At 38.2% G+C, this 20,401-nt stretch overlaps 1 protein-coding gene across 5 annotated transcripts in view; it reads right to left on the reverse strand.

Annotated features, from left to right (window-relative positions):
* Nucleotides 1-20,401, reverse strand: part of HELZ (helicase with zinc finger) — an 88,195-nt gene that overhangs the window by 33,859 nt on the left and 33,935 nt on the right. For 3 of the 5 annotated variants that reach the window (XM_058038730.1, XM_058038727.1, XM_058038726.1), the window contains 5 exons: nucleotides 18,816-19,083; nucleotides 14,013-14,346; nucleotides 10,115-10,245; nucleotides 7,674-7,853; nucleotides 6,441-6,545 (listed from right to left, as the gene is read on the reverse strand). In XM_058038730.1, the coding sequence (XP_057894713.1) occupies nucleotides 6,441-6,545; nucleotides 7,674-7,853; nucleotides 10,115-10,245; nucleotides 14,013-14,346; nucleotides 18,816-19,083 (1,018 nt within the window). The remainder of the gene's footprint in view (nucleotides 1-6,440; nucleotides 6,546-7,673; nucleotides 7,854-10,114; nucleotides 10,246-14,012; nucleotides 14,347-18,815; nucleotides 19,084-20,401) is intronic. The other 2 variants (XM_058038729.1, XM_058038728.1) reach the window with 1 other exon arrangement.

Below are 20,401 nucleotides of genomic sequence, written 5' to 3' on the forward strand. Positions count from 1 at the left end.
TTTCAAATATTTCAAACAATAATACTCTGTTTTCTGAAAAAAAAATATCTTCAAGAAGCAAAATGGCACAACTATGCAAAATTACATGCTAAAATGTCTTGGATTCACCTTCTGTAATTGCAGTGCAGTTTTACATACATGAACAATTAGCAGGTTTTATTTCACATATAGACATCGGTAAATTCTTCAAATATTTATGTCCTGTGATCCTCACATCAATGCCTATTTAATATTAAACTTACAATAAACTTATTTTTAATAAATATTTGCTGACCTGAAACGTAACTATAGCCCAGAGTATGGGACTGACAGTGGCTGCACATCTCAGCCACTGCAGCTGATACATGAAATACACTCAAATCCTGCTGTTCCTCCCACCCATCCCATGTGTTGTCTGAATTCTACAAACCAAACGTGAGGTGGATTCATCTTTGTATCATACAGGGCCACAACTGTGATACTGTGGATAAAAGAATGGGAAAACAATGCCAGAAGTTTGACTGGAGTCTATAATATAAGGACATTGACTGGATTTCAGACACCCTTCCACGACACATCAGGTCATTTTAACCACCATCCCAGGGGATCAGTGATGAATTTTTCTCAGGAAGGGATGATCTGTTACAGCCAGTTTGGCTACATGGAAGAGAAAGACAGAAGACAGGGCACAAGTAACTCCACAGGGTAAACACATCCTGCAAGGAGCTGGATAAAGGTGCCTTGTGACACCTCCATCAGGTGCTCCTCACCACCAAATCTCTATCAAGAACTATAAATCTGAAGTAGAACCTTTAAACTACAAGAAATTATTGTACAGAAATTAAAGCCTAAATTTATTTCCGAAGATGAAATTAATTAAAATTATTTCAGTTCTAAATATAGGATTTAATGCTGTTCAGTTTATCTAGTCATTATTTTATTTCTCCTGCACCCATAGTTCAAATCCCAAATCATTAATAAAGTGTTTGGAAATGTGTAATTATGCACCTAATTGCAGAGCATGATTGCACTGGCTGGACTCTGGATATCACATGTCCACCCACGTCTGAAAATTACAGCTGAGCTCCATGTGATGTGAGAGAAACGAGTACCAGCACTAGAATAAATCTGGTTTGTGAAGATACATTGCCAATTTTGGACAAAATGAAACTCAAAGGCACCTCAGTACCCTGAATGACTTTTGATTTGACAACACAACCAAGGCAAACCCACACTGGAGACCAAAGGTAACTCCAGGTAAATCTGGGTTCAGAGCAGGAACAACCCCCACACTCCTGAGTCATTCTCAGAACAAGAGGCTTCTAATGTTACCCCACATATTTATTTCTTCTCAGCTATCAAAGGGATGAGCTTTATTTGATAAACTGTTATTGCACAAAGTCATGGCCTAACAGCTACAACAAGGGAGCAAGATAACCCCTGCTCCACTTATCCCAGCTTTTTATCCTCAGCTTTTGTGTGCTTCACTCTCCCAACCTTAACTGAGGTTACACTTACCCATCACCTCACAGGAGTACTGTGAGCATTACTGAGTTTATTGGGAGTTTATGTTTGTAAAGCACTTTGAGATTCTTGGATGAAAGGTGCTATTGAAATGCAAAATATTATGGTTATTAGACATTATTATACCATGCACTGTCTTTTATTACAAAAATTCAACTCCGGGTGACTCACAGATTGGCTGACAGCATTTCAAACTGCATTGCTGCTTACCCATTAATTTCTTTTATTTTGATGTGAGATCAAATAGGTATCCCAGAGCTATTATTCACCACTGGCATAAAAACACCTGACAGATGTGACTACTTGGAAAATGTCATGACAGAAGTTAAGCTTCACTGAACAAGGACTTTCTTTCTCAGGTGCAACTTGGGCTAATAGAATCACCCATAATTTCATTATTAGGCAGTTTTTTTCCTCCAAGTTGGAAGAACCAATTACAAAAATGGGGTTTGCCAGCTTAACACAAATCATAACATTTCACCCTGCAACATGCCCTTAACTTGTGATTAAACAAAAGACTAAACTTCAAAAATGTTTAGTCTTAACCCTGCATGAGCAGAGTCCCTAAACTCCAGCAATCAGGTAGTTACTAATCAAAACTCATTAGTACCCACAACACATTTTATTATTATTTGGGAAAAGGCTGCAGCCACTTTGTACCAATTTGTTCCTTGTACAGAACCCAAACTCAAGCTTACAAGAGAGATTTTTTTCCCATCACATGGCTCATATCAAAGCTTTAATTCTGGAGAAATGAAAACCTTGCAGGGTAAGGTTTACCCAAATCACAGGCAGTGAAATTATTGGTACATACATGGAGCATTGCCTCAAAATGGAAATCCCAGAAGATTATAGATTAGGGGCTCAATCTTCTGCAAACAAAGGCACTGAATATATCCACTGCATTTAATGCTTGGTTAACATGCAAGGAATCTGCATTTCCTGTAGAAATTTATTTCTAAGTGTGGCATCTGGGTACCTACAACAGAAATCTCAATTCTGTGCATCTCCAGCCAATGAGGAATGCAAGGAGCTGGCAGCTGACCTGTCTGTGCTTCCAGCATCTTCCCTGCATGCAGCACAAAAGAAAATTTCCCCAACTATTTCAACTAAGTGTCAGTCAAATCAAGTAGTTCCAGGCTGGGATTGCTTCTAAGCCACTTAAAATACACTTCTGAAATGTAATAAAGGAGAGTCTGGAGTCAGAACCTCTGAGGGAGGCTAAAAGGTGTTTGATTTGCACTCCTGTCCTACAACAGTGACTTCTTCCTTACAACAGAGTGAATGGGATCTAAACTTCAGCTTTCAAAACTTCTTTTCCCTGTTCTGAACTTGACTCCTCTCAGTTCAGAACAGAAAGGCCAGGACTCTGCACTCCAATAAACCTTTCTGGGATACAATCCCACCTCCTCAGCCTTGGTGCTGGTGCTTTTCACCTGAAATCCCTCAAGCAAAAAGAGCACAAAAACTCAGAGGGAAAGCAATCTAGCAGGGTAATTTCATGTCTCTGTTAAGAGACCGCTAAAATAAATAAATCTATCAAGTCCCAAGAAGCCTAAAGGAAACTTTAAAAGCACCTGTGATTTCCTTCTTCCATTTCTTTAGATCCATCTCCAAAGAGAGGCTCATTCTCACAAACAAATATGTTCCTTGAGAGGCAGAAAACATGTGAAAAACCTGTCCTACAACTTGAAAGTTCCCTTTTTTTAATACCTTTTTCCTTTAAGATGGAAGCTAGAGTTTCAACAAAAAAGTCATCGGCAGAAGAGTCATTTATTTTCCAAACTAACGTTTGGTAAGATGAATTAATTCCATTTTCAGTACAAGAACTGATTTGGAAACGGGGGCAATGGTGTTTTAAAACCTGCTGGGGGTTTTTGATCTGAGTTACTGTTTGCTTTCTTTTCTAATTCAACTCTGGCTCCCATGGATTATTTTTTATAACCTGGATAATTCTTAGCTAGCAGCCACATACTAAAGCTACCTGGTTCCAGGATATATGCAGAACTTACATATGAATGTTATGATCAAAGTAGTAAAAAATGAACTGAAGGGGTTTCAGTGAGATATTTTTAACAGAACCAACTTCTTTTTTGACACTGCTGAACTGAAGATATTAGTTTTATTTATTCCTAAGCAAGACCATGCTTAGGAATAAATAAAAATACTCAATATACAGATAAAGGCTGGATCAACCTCTTTCCTTTTCCCTTAGTATTCCAGTGTGTGAAAACAACTGAATCTGAAATATGCAAGTAAAATAACACTAAATTCCTATTATAATAATATTTCAACCACTACCAGGCAAAATACAGAGGAATTGCTGCTACCTGCTTGCTGGAGTTTTTAGGAGAGGGTGATAATGTGAATTCTCCTGCCTCAGCAGCCACCTCCAGAAGGTTCCAGCAGCTGATGGAGACAGGCACATCCAAGGAGTAAAAGAAAATACAAATCAGGAGCCAATTACTCCCTCTTACAGCTCTGACTCACCATCTAAAGGTGCCTGGCTTTAAAAAAATCAGGTGGCTCACCATCAAACAGAAGCACTTAATCCAAGCTCTCTCCTCCCAGCTGTAGCTTGGGTTTGGTTTCATTCCTTCAGAAACATTTCTGCATTCATTTATGTAACTACATGAAAGTGTTTCAGTGTCAAGTTTTTCCAGTAAAAGGCAGATTTTGGAGTGTGCCCCTAATACAGTTGACTCATCTAATCAAACCCAGGGGCAAAGGTTTTTTCTGGATAATAATTTGTTTATGGGCATCAGGACTATGAGAATTTGGCCTTCAGGCTTTGCTGGTATTTCATTTAGGTGCAGAAGTTAGATTTAACATAAATTCTCACTGTTCACTCTGACTCTGTATTTTCCAAAGGGCAGAGGATGTTATTTTATTAAGAGATAATACAAATTTATAACTTGATATTTAAACAACAAGCTCCACAACTCTGCTTTTCAAACTTTTATGTCACATCACTGACAGGATAATTTATTTAATGTACATCTTACCCATGGAAAGATCTACATGGTTTTCAGTACAAAATGTTAAATAATTTAGCTTTCCTTCTTTAAAAACAACATAAATATTATAAAATATTGTGTTTCTCCCCACTAAGCCAACTCATCACTTGTAGAGCAAATAAGAGATAAAATCTACAGCAGTGTTCAGTTATTTAGAACCACAATGAGCTCTGCAAGCAGCACATCTACCTTGAATAATTAACTGCTTCCACTCCACTTGATGTTTCCTTTTAAATACTGCAGAGGCTCCGATCCCCCTGTTTAATCTAACAGTAATGATTTGAATTTGAAAATACCTTTACAACAGTCAATAAGGGAGGTATATCCATAAATAATTTTGAACCGGGAGTCTCACACAATTCCAATTTGGATTCAGAAAAATTGACCTTTAACTCCTGCCAGAGCAGGTTAATGCACTTTGTGCTCAAACAACATTATCTCTCAGATTTTTTTATTGGAACCATACATATTTGTGGCTCTATTAACATACACACACAACTCCAGAGGTGCCTCCATTTCCTTAAACTTCAATTTGTTTAATATAGGTGTTCTGACTATTTGAACAGCATCAGACAATCTACAGCAGCACTTTCTGAAGGCTTTATAACAAATGCTACAACAATTAAATTTACATTCAAACACTCAGTGACTTTTAAGTTACATGCTGTGATTCTCTTAGCAAATATCCAAATAAATTTTAACCATAAGAAAAATATCACTTTTTATGTTTTTCATAATTCTGAGACCGGACTACACAGTTGAAAACAAGGCAGCAACAACGTGGCAACAATAAAACTGTATTTAACTCCTTGCCCTGTTAAATCACACTTCAATATTCCCAAAAAGGTCAATTACACACATTTTTTCCCTTCAGAAAATTAAGACACTGTAAAGGTTTTCATCCCAAAGTGCTCTACAAATCACCTTAAGAGAATCTGTGTTAAAACACAACCAGATCAAAGACATCTTTTACAAAACAACACTGCCTTCCTTCCCTTGGCCAGACCCTCAGTGTCTGTAAAATGTCACATGGCAACCAAAGCCAACAGACCTAAGAGAATTTACACCTGTTGCAGATGCAGCCTTTTCACATAACTTCACTGGCTTCACTGACATTGCATAAAATATAAGTCCAGGATGGCTTTTAATAGCTAGCAAGTAAACACAGAGTCATTCTCTCAGTAATATTATAAACTCACCCACTGGCATTCAGAAAATGATGCCCATAATTTATAATATATATATATATATATATATACACACACTAAGTTAGCAGTATAAAGTATACATTGTGATTACTGGGCAAAACGTTCCCAGGAGCAGATTTATGCCCATAAATAAATCCTCCTTAACTATTTCCATGCAAGTTTGCCCTCCTTGCTCTTGAGATTCTGTTTTGGTTTTTTTTTTATCTAAACCCATTTCCCCAATGCACATTAAGTAAGTACATTTCAATACATAAACAATCACTTCACACTGATTTATCAGAAGAGGTCAAACTACTTTCACACATTTCTCCTCTGACACCAAAATGTTTCTTCAAGAAGCCAGGTGGAGAATCCCAGTTTCCAAATTAACCTTGTAATTGTGAGTCAAATTTTTCAGAAATTAAAACACAACTAAAATCCATTTTATTTTATCATAGTAGTTTTTAGAGAAGTGTATCAAAAGTTTGCTCATTAGGAAAGACACATTTATCAACAGAATAATAGAAGCTTAAAAAAGGATGTCTTTATTTTTATTTAACAAATGACCAAAAATTATGTTACAATATTTCACATTCCTTTTAGCCTGTTTTTAAATGCACTGCTGGTAATGCCAATATGCTTTTATATTTTAAAAGTTCTTTAACCTTTTTTTATAGACACCTTTTCTTAAGAATAGTATTTCATAGATATATAATAAGCCTTAAAAAAATACCTGAGAGGTCTTGCCTGGGGATTGCCTGCTTCTACATATGGATGTAAATAATCCTTTATGTAGAGATCAGCAGCACTATTAGAATGGGTGCAAATGAGAATCCTGCTGGAATAAATGGATGCAAATAAAAAAGCAATGAAGAAACAGAAAACAATTCAAAGCAGTAGAATACAAAAAAAAGGAAACAGTGGCCATCTTCCTGCACATTCCTCTTCATGGACCTACTGCACTTCCCATGATTCATCTCAAACCCTTCAGTTATAAGTTATCAAACAGGTTTTCAATAATCATTTTGTAATTACTAATCTAGACTCGATTTTAAAGCCCAGCTTTTGTTATCTACCATGGTGCAAAACTTCCCATGCTGAGCAAATCACAGCCATTCTACATAACTTCCACTTTAATTAGTTTTGTTCTAAATGGAAATACAGGCCAAGATTATAAAGGTACTTTATCATTCCAAACAATGAAGGATGGCTTGGGTTTGTTGGTTTCTAAGCTGGGTGGAAATTCTTTATTTCTACCTCTGACTTGAATTTTAGCCAAAAAATCACATACTCTGCCCTCAGCTCAAAGCCTTCATTTATCAATTATCAAACAGGTTTTCAATAATCATTTTGTAATCTAGACTTGATTTTAAAGCCCAGTTATTGTTATCTACCATGCTGCAAAAGTTCCCATGCTGAGCAAATCACAGCCATTCTACATAACTTCCACTCAATTAGCTTTGTTCTAAATAGCAAATACAGGCGATTATAAAAGATTATAAAATTACTTTATCATCCCAAACAATGAGGGATGGCCTGGGCTTGTTGTATTCTAAGCTGGGTGGAAATTCTGTATTTCCAACTTTGACTTGAATTTTAGCCAAAAAATCACATCCTCTGCCCCCAGCTCAAACCCTTCAGTTATCAATTATCAAACAGGTTTTCAATAATCATTTTGTAATTATTAATCTAGACTTGATTTTAAAGCTTTTGTTATCGACCACGCTGCAAAACTTCCCATGCTGAGCTAATCACAGCCATTCTACATAACTTCCATTTTGATTAGTTTTGTTCTAAATAGCAAATAGATTATAGGCCAAGATTATAAAATTACTTTATCATCCCAAACAATAAAGGATGGCTTGGGTTTGTTGGTTTCTAAGCTGGGTGGAAATTCTGTATTTCCACCTTTGACTTGAATTTTAGCCAAAAAATCCCATCCTGTGTGCTCAGTGCCCCCTCTCACCTGGTGTCCTGCTGCTGGAGGATGTGCTTGACTGCCTGAGCCAGAGTGAAGGTTTTTCCTGTCCCATAGGGACCGATGATAAGAACAGGAGGCAGCTGGATGGAGAGGGGGGTGGTGATAGCCAGAACAGCCTCTTTCTGCTTCGCGTTCAGCCGGGGGTCCAACTGCTCATCCCATTGCCTGCGCAAAGAGCCCACCGAGGTTACAACAGCTCCCACCTTCCACCAGCAGGCACAACTAAACCAGGGATGATTTCAAAAACTCTAGAGCCTTTACAGAGCTGCTGTGTGGACTGTGGTGCCGAGGCACGTGAAACAAATCCACAAATCTAGCAAAACAATCACATGCTGTAATCATAAAAATTTGCTGTTTGCAATAAATCAGTTGGGGCGTGGGGTTTCCACCTATTCTCAATTCACATCATCCCACCTAACAACAGTTAACCTGCAGAGCACACATTCTAGAAGAAGGACACACTGCACCATTCTCTGATAACAAAAACAGGTAAACAATGATTTTTCTACTATTATCATGCAAATAAAAATTCCATTATTCCATATTTCCATTATGCTTTTTCCCTGCAGCATTTACACTGTTAAATTTAAAACTAACCAGTTACACAACCCCAGGGCTTGGCAAAAGGTATCTAAAATCAAATTTAAAAAATACTGGCTACCAATTAATGACAGACTTCTCTTTTCTTTTTTTTTTTTAAGATCACCAGGGCACATACCTCTAATGGGAAAGCAGTCTATAAAAAGGATTTTTGTTGTAAGCAGCCAGTGATGCCAGCACTGGGAGGAAGATGCTTTCAGAAAATTCCAATGAGCATAAGAAGTTAAAGATTTCTAGACAGAGTTTTTAATATTCCCACAGACAGATTTAAAAGTAGACATGCATAGTAAAAAACACCTGTCACTGCTGCACATATGGCCATACTTTAGTAATGTGATCTGCTTTGGTACAAGCACCACGCTTCTTACAGACTGGGAAAGTTTCTGCTCAGAAGTAGTTAGGAACAGAGAGCAAGATCAAGAGGGAATTGACTGAATTTTAACTTTAAAGATGTCTATGAACAACAAGCTGGCAAGAGACTAAGAAACAGGAAAGGAACAGGGACATAAAGCAGACATAGAAGAAAAACAGGAAAGACAGTCTGGAGTTAGCTTGATTCTTAAAGAAGGACAAATCAAGCCACCAGATGGAACTGATTTCAACTGAACTATAATCATTACATATTTTATTTATGTATACAAAAAATATAAAACATTATACCAACATGCAACTGCTATGTACATAGAAGATAAAAGTTCTATCCTACTTGACTTGCCTCCTTTTTGAAATCACTGCTTACTTCCAAACTATTCTTAAGCACTATTTCCTTGTAAGATTCCCTCAGAAGCTAATTAAGTCAGTGAACAGATTGTCACTGACCTCCATTAGCTCTGTAGTGTAACTCTAAACAGAACCTATTCCCTTCTTCCTCTCAGTGCTGTCAAAGCCCTGATGCACACAGTGATCATCCCACCCAGAACATTGATCCCACCCTTGTACTGGACCTGTTCTTGCAGCTCCAGAGACAAACTACAATTTTTCCAGTGTTTTCTGTCATACAGTACTCACTGTCTCAGCCTTCTGACAGATTGTTTTCCTTTCAATGCCTGGGCTATCTCCTCACTTCTCCTGCATCACAATCACACTCCTAATTCTCACCTTCAGGACCCCACAGGACTCCTCCCAGGCTGTGCAGAATATCAGTTCCACATTCCTCTCATTTCCCTGCTCTCCCAGCACAGAAAGCTCATTCCTCTTTACCAAGAGCAAGAATACTGACCATATTCCCTGAGCCTCACATTTCTCCTCCCTAAGCTTCCTCTTCCAGACAAACTATTCTCACTGCATCAGCCTTAAGTTTCTTTAGAAGTATTTATATAACACAAGGGTTTGTCATTTCATAAAGGAAACTGTGAGATGTGTACAGAAAGAATCTCTGGGTAGCTTCTTGAGGAGTCATTGCCACACCTTTCATAACCACTCCCTGTGGGTATGTCCAGATCTGGGCTCCCTGCAGCTCAACAAGAACTGATGGATCAGCCCCTGGAACCAGGACTCTGCACACTGGGGACACTCCTGGAACTGACACTGCCATTCCTACAATGCTTTCAGAGGAGGATGGCAGCACAGAAATCACCAGCAGCAGGTTTGTTCTCTGCACCCACAGTACAACTGTGATGCCTCCAAACCCAGGGAAAATCCCTCAGTGTGTTCTGGCCCTGGAGGATCACTCCTCTTGTTTTATTCAGTTTCCCTCCCTCCTCAGAACCCCTCAGCACTAATGAGCAGCACGGCTTGTTTCTGTTCAGGACAGATTTCAGCCATCTGCTCTGAGAAATTCAGAGCTGCATCCCCACCCAACCTGTGATTTCAAAGTGTCTGTGTACCTGTTGGGACTCCAGGGTATGGTGGGAGTCATGCTGACATCTGGGAACAAAATGCTGTTGTCCTTAATCCTGTCCAAGGCATAATGCATTTCACACAGGGGCAACCGGTTCAACTGGAACTGAAGCTCAACCTGCACAACAAACCAAGAAACAGAGAGGTGAACAAAAAGGATTCATTCAGAAAATGCCCATTAGACTTTGCTGTACATGATACATTTTTATCTTCCTGCACACCACTGGCTCTCAGAGGAAAACAGCAAACAGCATTTAATCCAAAGATCTGTGATAAAATTAACTTGGGGGTTTTTGTTGTTGTTTAGAATCAAAGATAAATACAGCATTTTCTCTAATTTAATTCTGTTGTTTGACTTTTAAGATTAGATTCCACTGTACTGTCAGAAAAAATTAAAGGGAAAGCATTCTTGGAATTTTTTTTTAAATAATAAAAAACAGTCCTGAAAAATATTATTGTCTTAAAACATTGTTTTTACAAATGTAAGCTTTCATCTCTTATTGTAAGAACAACCTCAAGAAAATATCAAGCCAGAAATTTTACATATCAACAGATGACATAAATCAGCAAAGATAAACTCCAAACATTATTTTTAGTCAAACACTCTGGAATAGCATAACTTGTCATTTTTGTTCAATTATTAGGACTCTCCAAAAGTTAATTTCTAACAATTAGCTGCTTACCAATACATTCTTGGTTTTGTTCTCTCAATTACAGGTGTTTCAATGCTAGTAAATAAAAGATATTGCTAACATAAATTCTGGTGCAGAGCCAGAAACATCACACAGCGCACTTAACATTCCTGATTCAATTCAGAATGGAACAATGGATACTGAAAGTAGGTGACACATACACACACTGAAAGGGTAAAGAGAAAAGCACATTCTAAATTTGAACAAGGGATAAAAGCAGCTCCTGGGGAAATTATTCATAAAAACAGTTCACTCAGATTATCATTTACACAGATTTAAATTTGCAGTAATTAATCTCTCCAGAAACAAATGAATCTGATCACAGTATTATGCCACAGAACTCCACGTTCACAACAGAAGCCTTTAGACAAAATTTGACACAGATCTGCACTAATAAAAACCTGCATAAAACCACCAAAAGCTGCTGAAGAACTCCAAGAGACTAATACACATTTTGAGGTTTATTTCCAAAGCACTGGTGTCCCTATATAGTTATGTAATTACTGTGCTACAAATCTAATAAGCATTTTTGATAAATAGGAGTAAATAATTCTCTTTCTGAGATTTACAATGAGTGTGAACACGTTACCAACAGCAGCCACATCACTGCAACCTGTCTGGAACAGCACCCCTCATTTACCTGGAAATATCAATTATTTAACAATTTCTGTGGCATCTGCAGAGAGAGATTCCAGGACCACCTGACAGAAGCTGGTTATGCCCAGGCAAACAGGAGATGAGAAGAACAGAGCCAGAGCAAAGATGAACTGAACCTGGCACATCAGCAGCATCCCAGCTGAAGGTGCAGCCCCTGGGTCACCCCAGAGAAAAGCCATGGAGGTGACAGCCATTCCCAATGCACCCCACGCCCACAGCAACAACCTGGCCTCAGATCTATTGATTTTCTCCTCTAGAACTCACTGATCTGATGTTGGCCCATCCTTACTCAATCACACTTAAATCTCATGGTAATTAGTGCTACCAACCAGAAAGTTCAACAAACACAAAGCAATACTAGAATATATTTTTACAATTATCTTTTTTGACAACTTATATAAAAACCTTAATAAGTCCTTGACAGTTAAAAAGAAAGGACAGAAGGAAGGAAAAGTGATCACTTCTCTTTCAAAGCCATATAAACTCCTCTCAGGAACCTTCTCCTACAGAGGAGAATTCCCCACACAGAGGAATCATTTATCCTTCTAGATTTAACTACTTCTTGTACCTGCACTCCTTTATCTGCCCACAAAGCCCCTTTCCCACCACAGGGATCACTCTGCTGTACCAGTAATGTTTACTACTTGCAGATCATCTCCTTCAAAAGGCTTTGTAAATTAGCATTTTCTTTTTTGTACTCTTATTTCAGCATTACAGCATTCATATCATTATGTAGCATGTAAAATCAACACTAGCTTTGCTGTAAATAAACAATGTTTGCTTGTATCCCTGCAGAGTGCAGCCATTAACTTTCCATCTCTGGCAGATATAGAGACATTAAATATTCATCTTGACTGCCACATTTTACAGCAAGATGTACAACCATAAGTCTGAAGACAAGGGCAGCAACAAATCTGACAGCGCTAAGCAGGGAGCTCACAGAGGTGTTTGGAGCTGCTAAGAAAACTTTTTTTTTAATGAAAATTCAAGAATTATTTTTCCACTCTGTGCAATTTGTGCCACCCAGCCCCATTCTGCACACAGGGCTGGCACTTCTCAGCAGGGACAGCAGAGCTCCTCCTGCCCATGGGCACCTGGAGCTGCTCCCCAGCTCTGTCCTGCCCGTCCCTCCCCAGCACTGATTTGTCCCCAAGCACAACCTGCAGGTGTGTGGCAAGGACTGCCACTCAAATGGCAATGCTCCCAAACTCCTGGTTCGATCCAGGAAAGGAAAATATCCTTGCCCAGGCAGCCCCAAGGCTGACAGAAAGCCACACAACCTAACAAGGGTAATTTAAATGTAGGAAAGCTGTGATGCTCATCTGGGTGACACTTTAACAGCCCCTTCTGGGAGTCCAAGCAAGGTGCCTGGCATTAAATACCTCCCCTTATCTACCTGCATTCACCACTTTCTTAACAGCTTGGGATTTGTTTTGCTTTTAATGCTGCTGGGATGGAATCAAATGGTTTTATTTGCTGTTGCAGAGTAGTGAATGAGGCCATCTGGGAAGGAGAGGCATGTAACCTGCTTTAATATAAATTCCACAATCAGAAATCAGTGGGAAAGGAAGTTACTCCACTGCCAGGTTCACAGAGCAGGACAGACAACAGAGGAACCACTCCAAAAATAAGAGTGGCAGCAGCCACGGTGCTTTAAAGTTCACTCCACCCCACCTTTATGAAGGGTTTACCTGATAAAAGCAGAACTGTGTATTTATTACAGTTAAGCCAGAACAGCAGGTAAACAAGGCACCACCACGTTTCTGAGACTAGTTAAAAGGAAAATAAAAAGGAAAGAAACTACCCAACTTATCCAAAATCCACAGAAATCAAAGCACTTTTATCAGTGTTTAAGAATCACACAGGGAATACCAGCTCTGCTGAAGAGAGCAGCAGAACCTCCAGCACCTTTAACAGAAACTCTGCACATCCAAATTACAACCTCCCCAGTTCTAAACTGAGGATTCCTTTCCAAAATTTCGGTTAATAATACTCATAAAAAATTCCTCATCATTTAAATTCATTTAAAGATAGGTAATACTTAAAGAATCTGACCACCAGTTCAGTGATATACATATAAAATACTAAATGATTTTACAAACAACTTTAGGACCCAATTTCTAATGCAGAATAGATCTGCTGCCTTGGGCCAAGATTATTAAGACACTAAAGGAAAAATTAGCCAGCTCCTGAAGCCCCAGCTCATTTTGCATTCCAGTCAAGTTTCAAATACAATCAATTAGTAAGTTTAATTATTGTTTTAAGAAAACAAACACAAAACCAAGAGCTCAGAATGACATAAATCTTCCCAGACCAATTATCCATGTTAAATTAAGACATTAAGATTCTTGCATATGCTTCCCCAAAACAAAACAAACAGGATGAGATAAACCTTGGGTGAAAATGCATTCATTCCAGGCAATTCCAGTGACCTTAATCTGAGGTTATTTCTGTTTGGTAATCAGATCAGTCAAGGAGGCAAAACAAACAGAAGGCAAAGAGTTGTGACAGCCCAACCACCTCCAGGCAGACCTACCTGCATTTCACAATCTGCCCGAAGATTCAGCTCCTCACAGCATTCCCTGGACACCCTCAAGAAGATATAATCCTTTGTTTTCTCCTCAATAGCTGCTTCATAAACCTTCTCTTTGGTTCCTTGGGTCTGTGCTGACTTTTCTTTAGTGACAGGCAATAAATAAACAGCATTGACTTTGGTCATCACCAGCCGTCCAGCCAAAGTGTCTTCAGAGAGGGTCTCAGTGAGCTTAAAGCGGCCAAAAAGTTGTCCATTCTGGGCATATTTTGCACCTCCAGAAACACCAGTGAGCATGAAGCTTGCTACAATCTGCAATTGCACTTTTATGTTGAACCTAAGTGAGAAAGCATCGAGTCAGTGCCCAAAAACGCTCTCAGATTCTGAAATTTCAGGTGTTCAGAGTGAGGATTCACCTCATTAATTAATTTTTAAATATGGACAAGTACAGTCAAACTGGCCCTTTGTAAGTATGCAGCTATCAAATATCCACACTTTTTCTCTTGTAGCTTATAAAGAACATATTTAAAAGAATCAGCATCTATCAAGTTTAAAAAAAGAACCCTCACAAGAGAGAAACAAATACTAGACACCAATAAAAGCTTAGAGTGAATGAATTACATGTTCCAAAGCAGTAAAATTTCTATTTAAACAGTCTGTAATCTTATGGTAGGTATGCAGGGGGAGACAAGCAGGCAAAGGACAGAGCAAGATTCCTCTTTATCCTCTTTATGTGCCTCTTGCAGGCTGCACAGCAAAGAGGGCAATCTCCATCCTAAAAAGTAAATGGTATTATACCTATAATTCAGAGGGATTGATCAAAATGCCTTCAAACAAATCAGACTGTAGGCATTAAAATGATATCATTTTATTTGAAATGAGGGAATGGCAACACAGGCTCAGCCCTATAAACCATCTATCCCCAGAATTCCTATCAGCAGCAGCTTCCTCCTGTAATCAGAGATGTAACAAATTCATCCCTTGCAGTTATCATTTTCCAGAAGTCACATGCACAACACATTAAAGTGACTTATTAGCACCCTTTTTTGACCTCTCACCAATAAAAAGTAATCTCTTCCTAGTGTGTTGGGGTTTTTAAAACAGATTGCTTCAACCTGGTTTTAAAAAGAACAAAGGTGAAAAAAGTCTGATACCAGAGTAACAATATTCTGTTTTTTTCTCACCAGCAACTTTTTCCTAAATTTGCAACAAATTACAGAAAAAAGTAAAACCCATTCAAATTAATTAAAACCTCTTGGAAAAATACATTATTTTCTTATAATACTTTTCATACTTATACTAGTTTGATTTGATCTGTTCTTCTTATAATTTCTATGTTAACCTAACAAACTGGTAATTGCTCATTTAAGCCCTGCAGTATCAATAATCATAAGCCTCTAACAATAAAATCCAACATTTTAGCTTGGTAATTAAACATCTACCAAACCAATCAGATGTACTTTTTCAGATCTGCCAAGCCACAAATCATGCACAAAAACTGCAAGTTTGCCCCCATGTGGCAACAGCTCTTTCTTTACAAAACATGGGCATTGTCAGATCTGAATTTCCCAGTCCTCCACTCTCCAAAAACAAGGGAAATTTTCTTACCTAAGAGGGATCTGTTTGGTTATCACTGACCACAGAGGTTACTGCACAAGCTACAGTGAAAAATTCACCCAATTCTTCCCATTTCCACAAATTCCAATAAAAACCCCAGAACAAAAAGACAAATTCTCTTCTATTGAAGTGCTGCACTATTCCAAAGCAGCTATCAGCAAGTCAGCCACATCTGAAACACAACTCCCAGCTCCTTGTTAAAACACTATAGAAAACATTTAACTGAGTAACAAGGGCTGGGAATTCTTACTGAGATACAATCATTTGCTATTGTGAATTTATTTTGTTGAAATTTCCCTAAAGTTGATCCCTTTGCTGCTGAATATGTATCAGCTGAAATTCAGATTCACAAAAATGTGCTGCAAAACACTTTTATTGCATTTCTGAGACAAGGCACAGGTTAGTGTTTTCATAAAAGACTGAACTGCATCTGCTGTGCTTAAGGGAATCTCAAGTTTAGATTATCAAGCAATTTCCATTGAGCAAGCTGACACCTTCTGGCAAACTACAAAACTACAAAATCCTCTTAGGATTTCATTTTTAAAAATCAGAAAATCTTCTTTCATCCATTTCTCACCCTTGTTCTGCAGGGTTAGACAAAATAAGCTTTTCAGTCAGGTTTATAAAAAAAAATCAAAAACTTTATTTCCTCCTAAGCACTGCAAATGCCAGCTACCTGCAGTGTTCATGAAACACCTACAAGAAAACCTTTTGTTCATATTTAAAACCACTGAATAATTATGAAGAATGACTTCATAAATCATTAATCATCAGTACCAGTGCAAACAATAAATTCCCCAAAGGCAAACAAACCCATCCTGGCCACATCCCCAGGTGCCACTCTGCAAAAGCACATTCAGCACATTTGCTGAGACACCTGCAGGGCTCAGGGTGTGCAGTGGGACACCTGCCTGGGGAGGGATCACTGCAACACACAGCAATGACCAAAAAGCCAATTTATTTTCCATCAGAGCCAGTACTTGACGTGTTCACAGCCTTGAGGAGAAATCTGCTCTGTAATTCTGGGAGCAGGGAAGGAGCTGTCTGTCACCTCACACCCTTCAATGTTCATACAAGAAAACGTTCTAGTCACTCTAGGAACTATATATTGCTTTTCTTTCAATATGCAAGAGAGAAAGGAAAAGTTTTAAAACCATGAACAGATATTTAGACTCTCCAAAACCCAACTACTAGAGTTTTCAAGACTAGAACATTGCTTTGGTTTTCCTCAAAAATGGTGTGCTTGCACTTGGAAATGCAACAGCAGTGATTCCCTTACTATTCTATTTTGTGATACTCATGTGGAATAACTTGCATAAATGTCTCCTAAAATATTAAAATAAACACAATTTTAAAGTAAAGTTCTCTGAGACTGTCCAGAACTCCCTTATAACTGAATTCAAGATATGATTGAGCCACTGCAACTTTCACCCAACACTGTCCAGTTCCACCCAGGTGATTCCACACCAAGTCTGAACCAGCACCGTCCTAGAAAGTGAGAAACCATCAACATTCCTCAAAGCCAAGGATCCACTCCACTCTGACACTGGTGTTACTCCAGTGCTGTCAGAAGACCAGGCTGCCAATCCTCCTCCTTTTACAATGTACATTCACAAACCCCTGCAAGTGCCACAGCTCATCAACACTGTCACTGTGGCACCACTTCAGAGGTGTTACAACCCACTTGCATCTGGATTTCTGAGCCATTTCCAGGCTTTCAACCCTGACACCTCACTAGAGAATACCAAGTGTGTGATCTTAGCCACAGAGGAGTGGAAATGTCTGCTGGTTTCAGCCTCCTTGCAATAAAGTGGGTCAGCTACAAGATCAAAAGAATGTTTGTCATCAACACTATCAAAACAGAAGATTTCAAGAACATATTAACTTACTTTTAACTTAATCAAGCAATAAATTACTGCTGCACCAAATAGTCAAAAGGGAAAGCATTGCATGCAGGATACGTTTATTTTTCTTTCATTTCTCCAGGTTTGCTGCTCTTTGGTTTCCTATGAGGCATGAGAGTGTAACTCCCAAGGTGAAAATTCTATCAGTAAAAATACTGCTCATGTTTTAATGGTATTTCATACTATTTACTTTAAATCCACTTTTATTTCAAAAGGCCTAAGAGCCAACCTGTTTATAAATGTGTATGATGGAGAATATTTCTGTAAGCTGGAAACAGTGTTCAAGCATGATTGCTCCATGTGTTAGACTCCAGCTCAAGAGCAGACTGCAGCAGTGATAAAAGATAGGAAACAGCTCAAATACTGCCCTTCAGCTGAGATTTAAAAAAGAAATTGAACCATTTTTCTGCCTTAAAAGCAATGGAAATACAGCTATTCACAGTATTTTCTTTCTGTGTTCTAGGGGGTGGGTTCAACTGAACCTCTGTAGCTCCAGGAATGGTTCTTCATCTTAAAAACAACTTCCTAATTTGGAACTTCAAGTAATTGATAAAACTAAATTTGCTACCCAGTTAGGCTACAATGATGTTGTATCTTTTAGACTTTCCACTCTGAGTAGTGACAAAACTCTAAAACTCTTTAGCACTCCATGAATACAGGAAAGATTTTTGATCATAAATATTAAACTACAGAAAAAAGTCCACATGAAGGTCTGTAAGTGTGAATTTAACATCTTTTACCTAAATCCATATTTTCAAGCATCTACACCAGTTGGGTAATTTGTACCTAACACCTAAAGACACAACAAACCAAACAATGTATATTACATGCCTTTTATTAGGAACTTTTATTCAGAAACTGGGTATCAACCTATTTAGGAGATAAATAAAGTCAGCTGCCACATCATCACAAGATCAGTCTGATCCACCCACAATTCAACTCTTTTTACAAAGATTTTATATATTCCTTTGCTATAACCTACTTTTCCACAGAACAAAAATATAACTATTATTAATCTATTTTTGCATAGACAGACAAAATTAATTAACAAAACCACATCCAACAGCTGTTAAGTGCCTGCAACTGTAAGCACAGACTGATACAAACTCTTTGTTTTCAATGAATTAGCAGGAATTTACATTTAAGTGCTGGTGACCTTTTCCAAATATTACTATTCCCAGACTCATTCAGGTTCAGTTAAAAGAAACAGGAAACCTCAGTATCTTAATGAAAAAAGCTGTCACCCTGATTTTAATAGGAATATTTTCATAAAGGAATCACTTACTTGCTAACTTCCTTATACTGTGCAATCTCCTCAATGTACAGGAGGTCATGGAGCCGGGACTGGTAGTTGCTCTTGGTCAATGATTTGTCCAGGACAGATTGTGTGAACAGCTGGTCAGCAGACAGAGGGATTTGGTATCTGGTGAGAAGGCTCTTCTCCAGTTCAGTAGTTTCATTAGGCTCAAACTCCACAATGGTCTTGGAGGTGGAATCCCAGCGCTTGGCTGTGGTCAGGAGCTGTTGCCGCGCGTGCATCAGGTACTCAAGGTCTGCATGGACACAGCAGGGAAGGGGACCTTTGTTTTTACAAAAAACTGCCATGGTTTTATTTCCAAAAATAAACCAATCAAACAAAACCCACCAGTAAAACCAATCCCCTCAGAGATACCTAAAACAGGCAGAGTCTGCTCTGCCCACAATACCTTTAGGAAGTTCTCTGCTGGTATTTACTATTCTACTTTTCAGGTGTGCACACAGAACAAGCAGGCTCTCCAAAAGTATCACAAAATAAAACATTCTATAGATAGCAATTAGAATTAATAAATACAAAAAAGCACTTTTACTTGCACAGCTTTGAAGGACTTGGCACTGCAATACACTTCAAAACCCAACTGCAACATCCCCTCATTTCAAAATCATTAAATAGTGTGGAACCCCACAATGTATATTACAAAATTTAGAAGGTCATAAAAACAATGATAAAGTTGATAAATAAAAAAAAAAAAAACAATGATAAAGTTGATAAATCAGCTGGTAAGGAATCATTGCATTTGCAACATCATGAAAGGCTTTTAAAAAGTTCTAGAGCCCCCTAATCTCTGTGTGGTGCAGTTACATAAAGTAGCTAAAGATACTTTACTAAGAAAATTTGGGAAATGTAACCTAACGTGATATAAAATTAGAAAATTGAAAGGAAATTAATTTTTCATCTTTTTCCTTTCAAAGGAAACTGATTTTTCAGCTACTATTAATTTCAGGGACCACATAACTTAGATAAGAAACAGAAGACCAAGCACTTGTCTACAGCTCCCTAGAATACATCCATTAAAACCACAAAACCACTATGACAACAGTGAATCAGTTAACAGAATTGCAGTTAAATTGCAGGGCTGAAAATATTTGGCATTTATAGTCAAGCTATGCTCTCTTAATGTATAATCTCTGAGTAAGATTTAACATAGGTATCCAGGATATCACACCAACGCTGAAAATGTGCAAAAAAGACATTTTCAAATTCAAATTAAATGCTTAACATCATCTTGACTGTCTTTAGTCTAAATAAGAAAAAAACCCAACATTTTAGCAAAAGAAATCTCGTTCAGCTTGACTTTGACTACAGGAACATGGCTTATCTTAGTGATCTCATGTGTTCACTAAGAAGACACATTTAAATATATCCCTCAAGCCTGAACCATAGCAGTAGCTACAGTTGTACAGCAAAGAAAAAGTCCAAGTTTGTGTGGTTTGTGTGTCTGAAATAACATCACCATAAGTGAAGCTTTCCCTGCTACAAATCACACCTCAGATCCCCAAAGCTCAGTGATTATGCTGGGACTGACTCCTTGCTTGCTGGAACAGCCACTTAAT

This window comes from Melospiza georgiana, chromosome 21 (genome assembly GCF_028018845.1).
Source record: "Melospiza georgiana isolate bMelGeo1 chromosome 21, bMelGeo1.pri, whole genome shotgun sequence".
Lineage (NCBI taxonomy): Eukaryota > Metazoa > Chordata > Aves > Passeriformes > Passerellidae > Melospiza > Melospiza georgiana.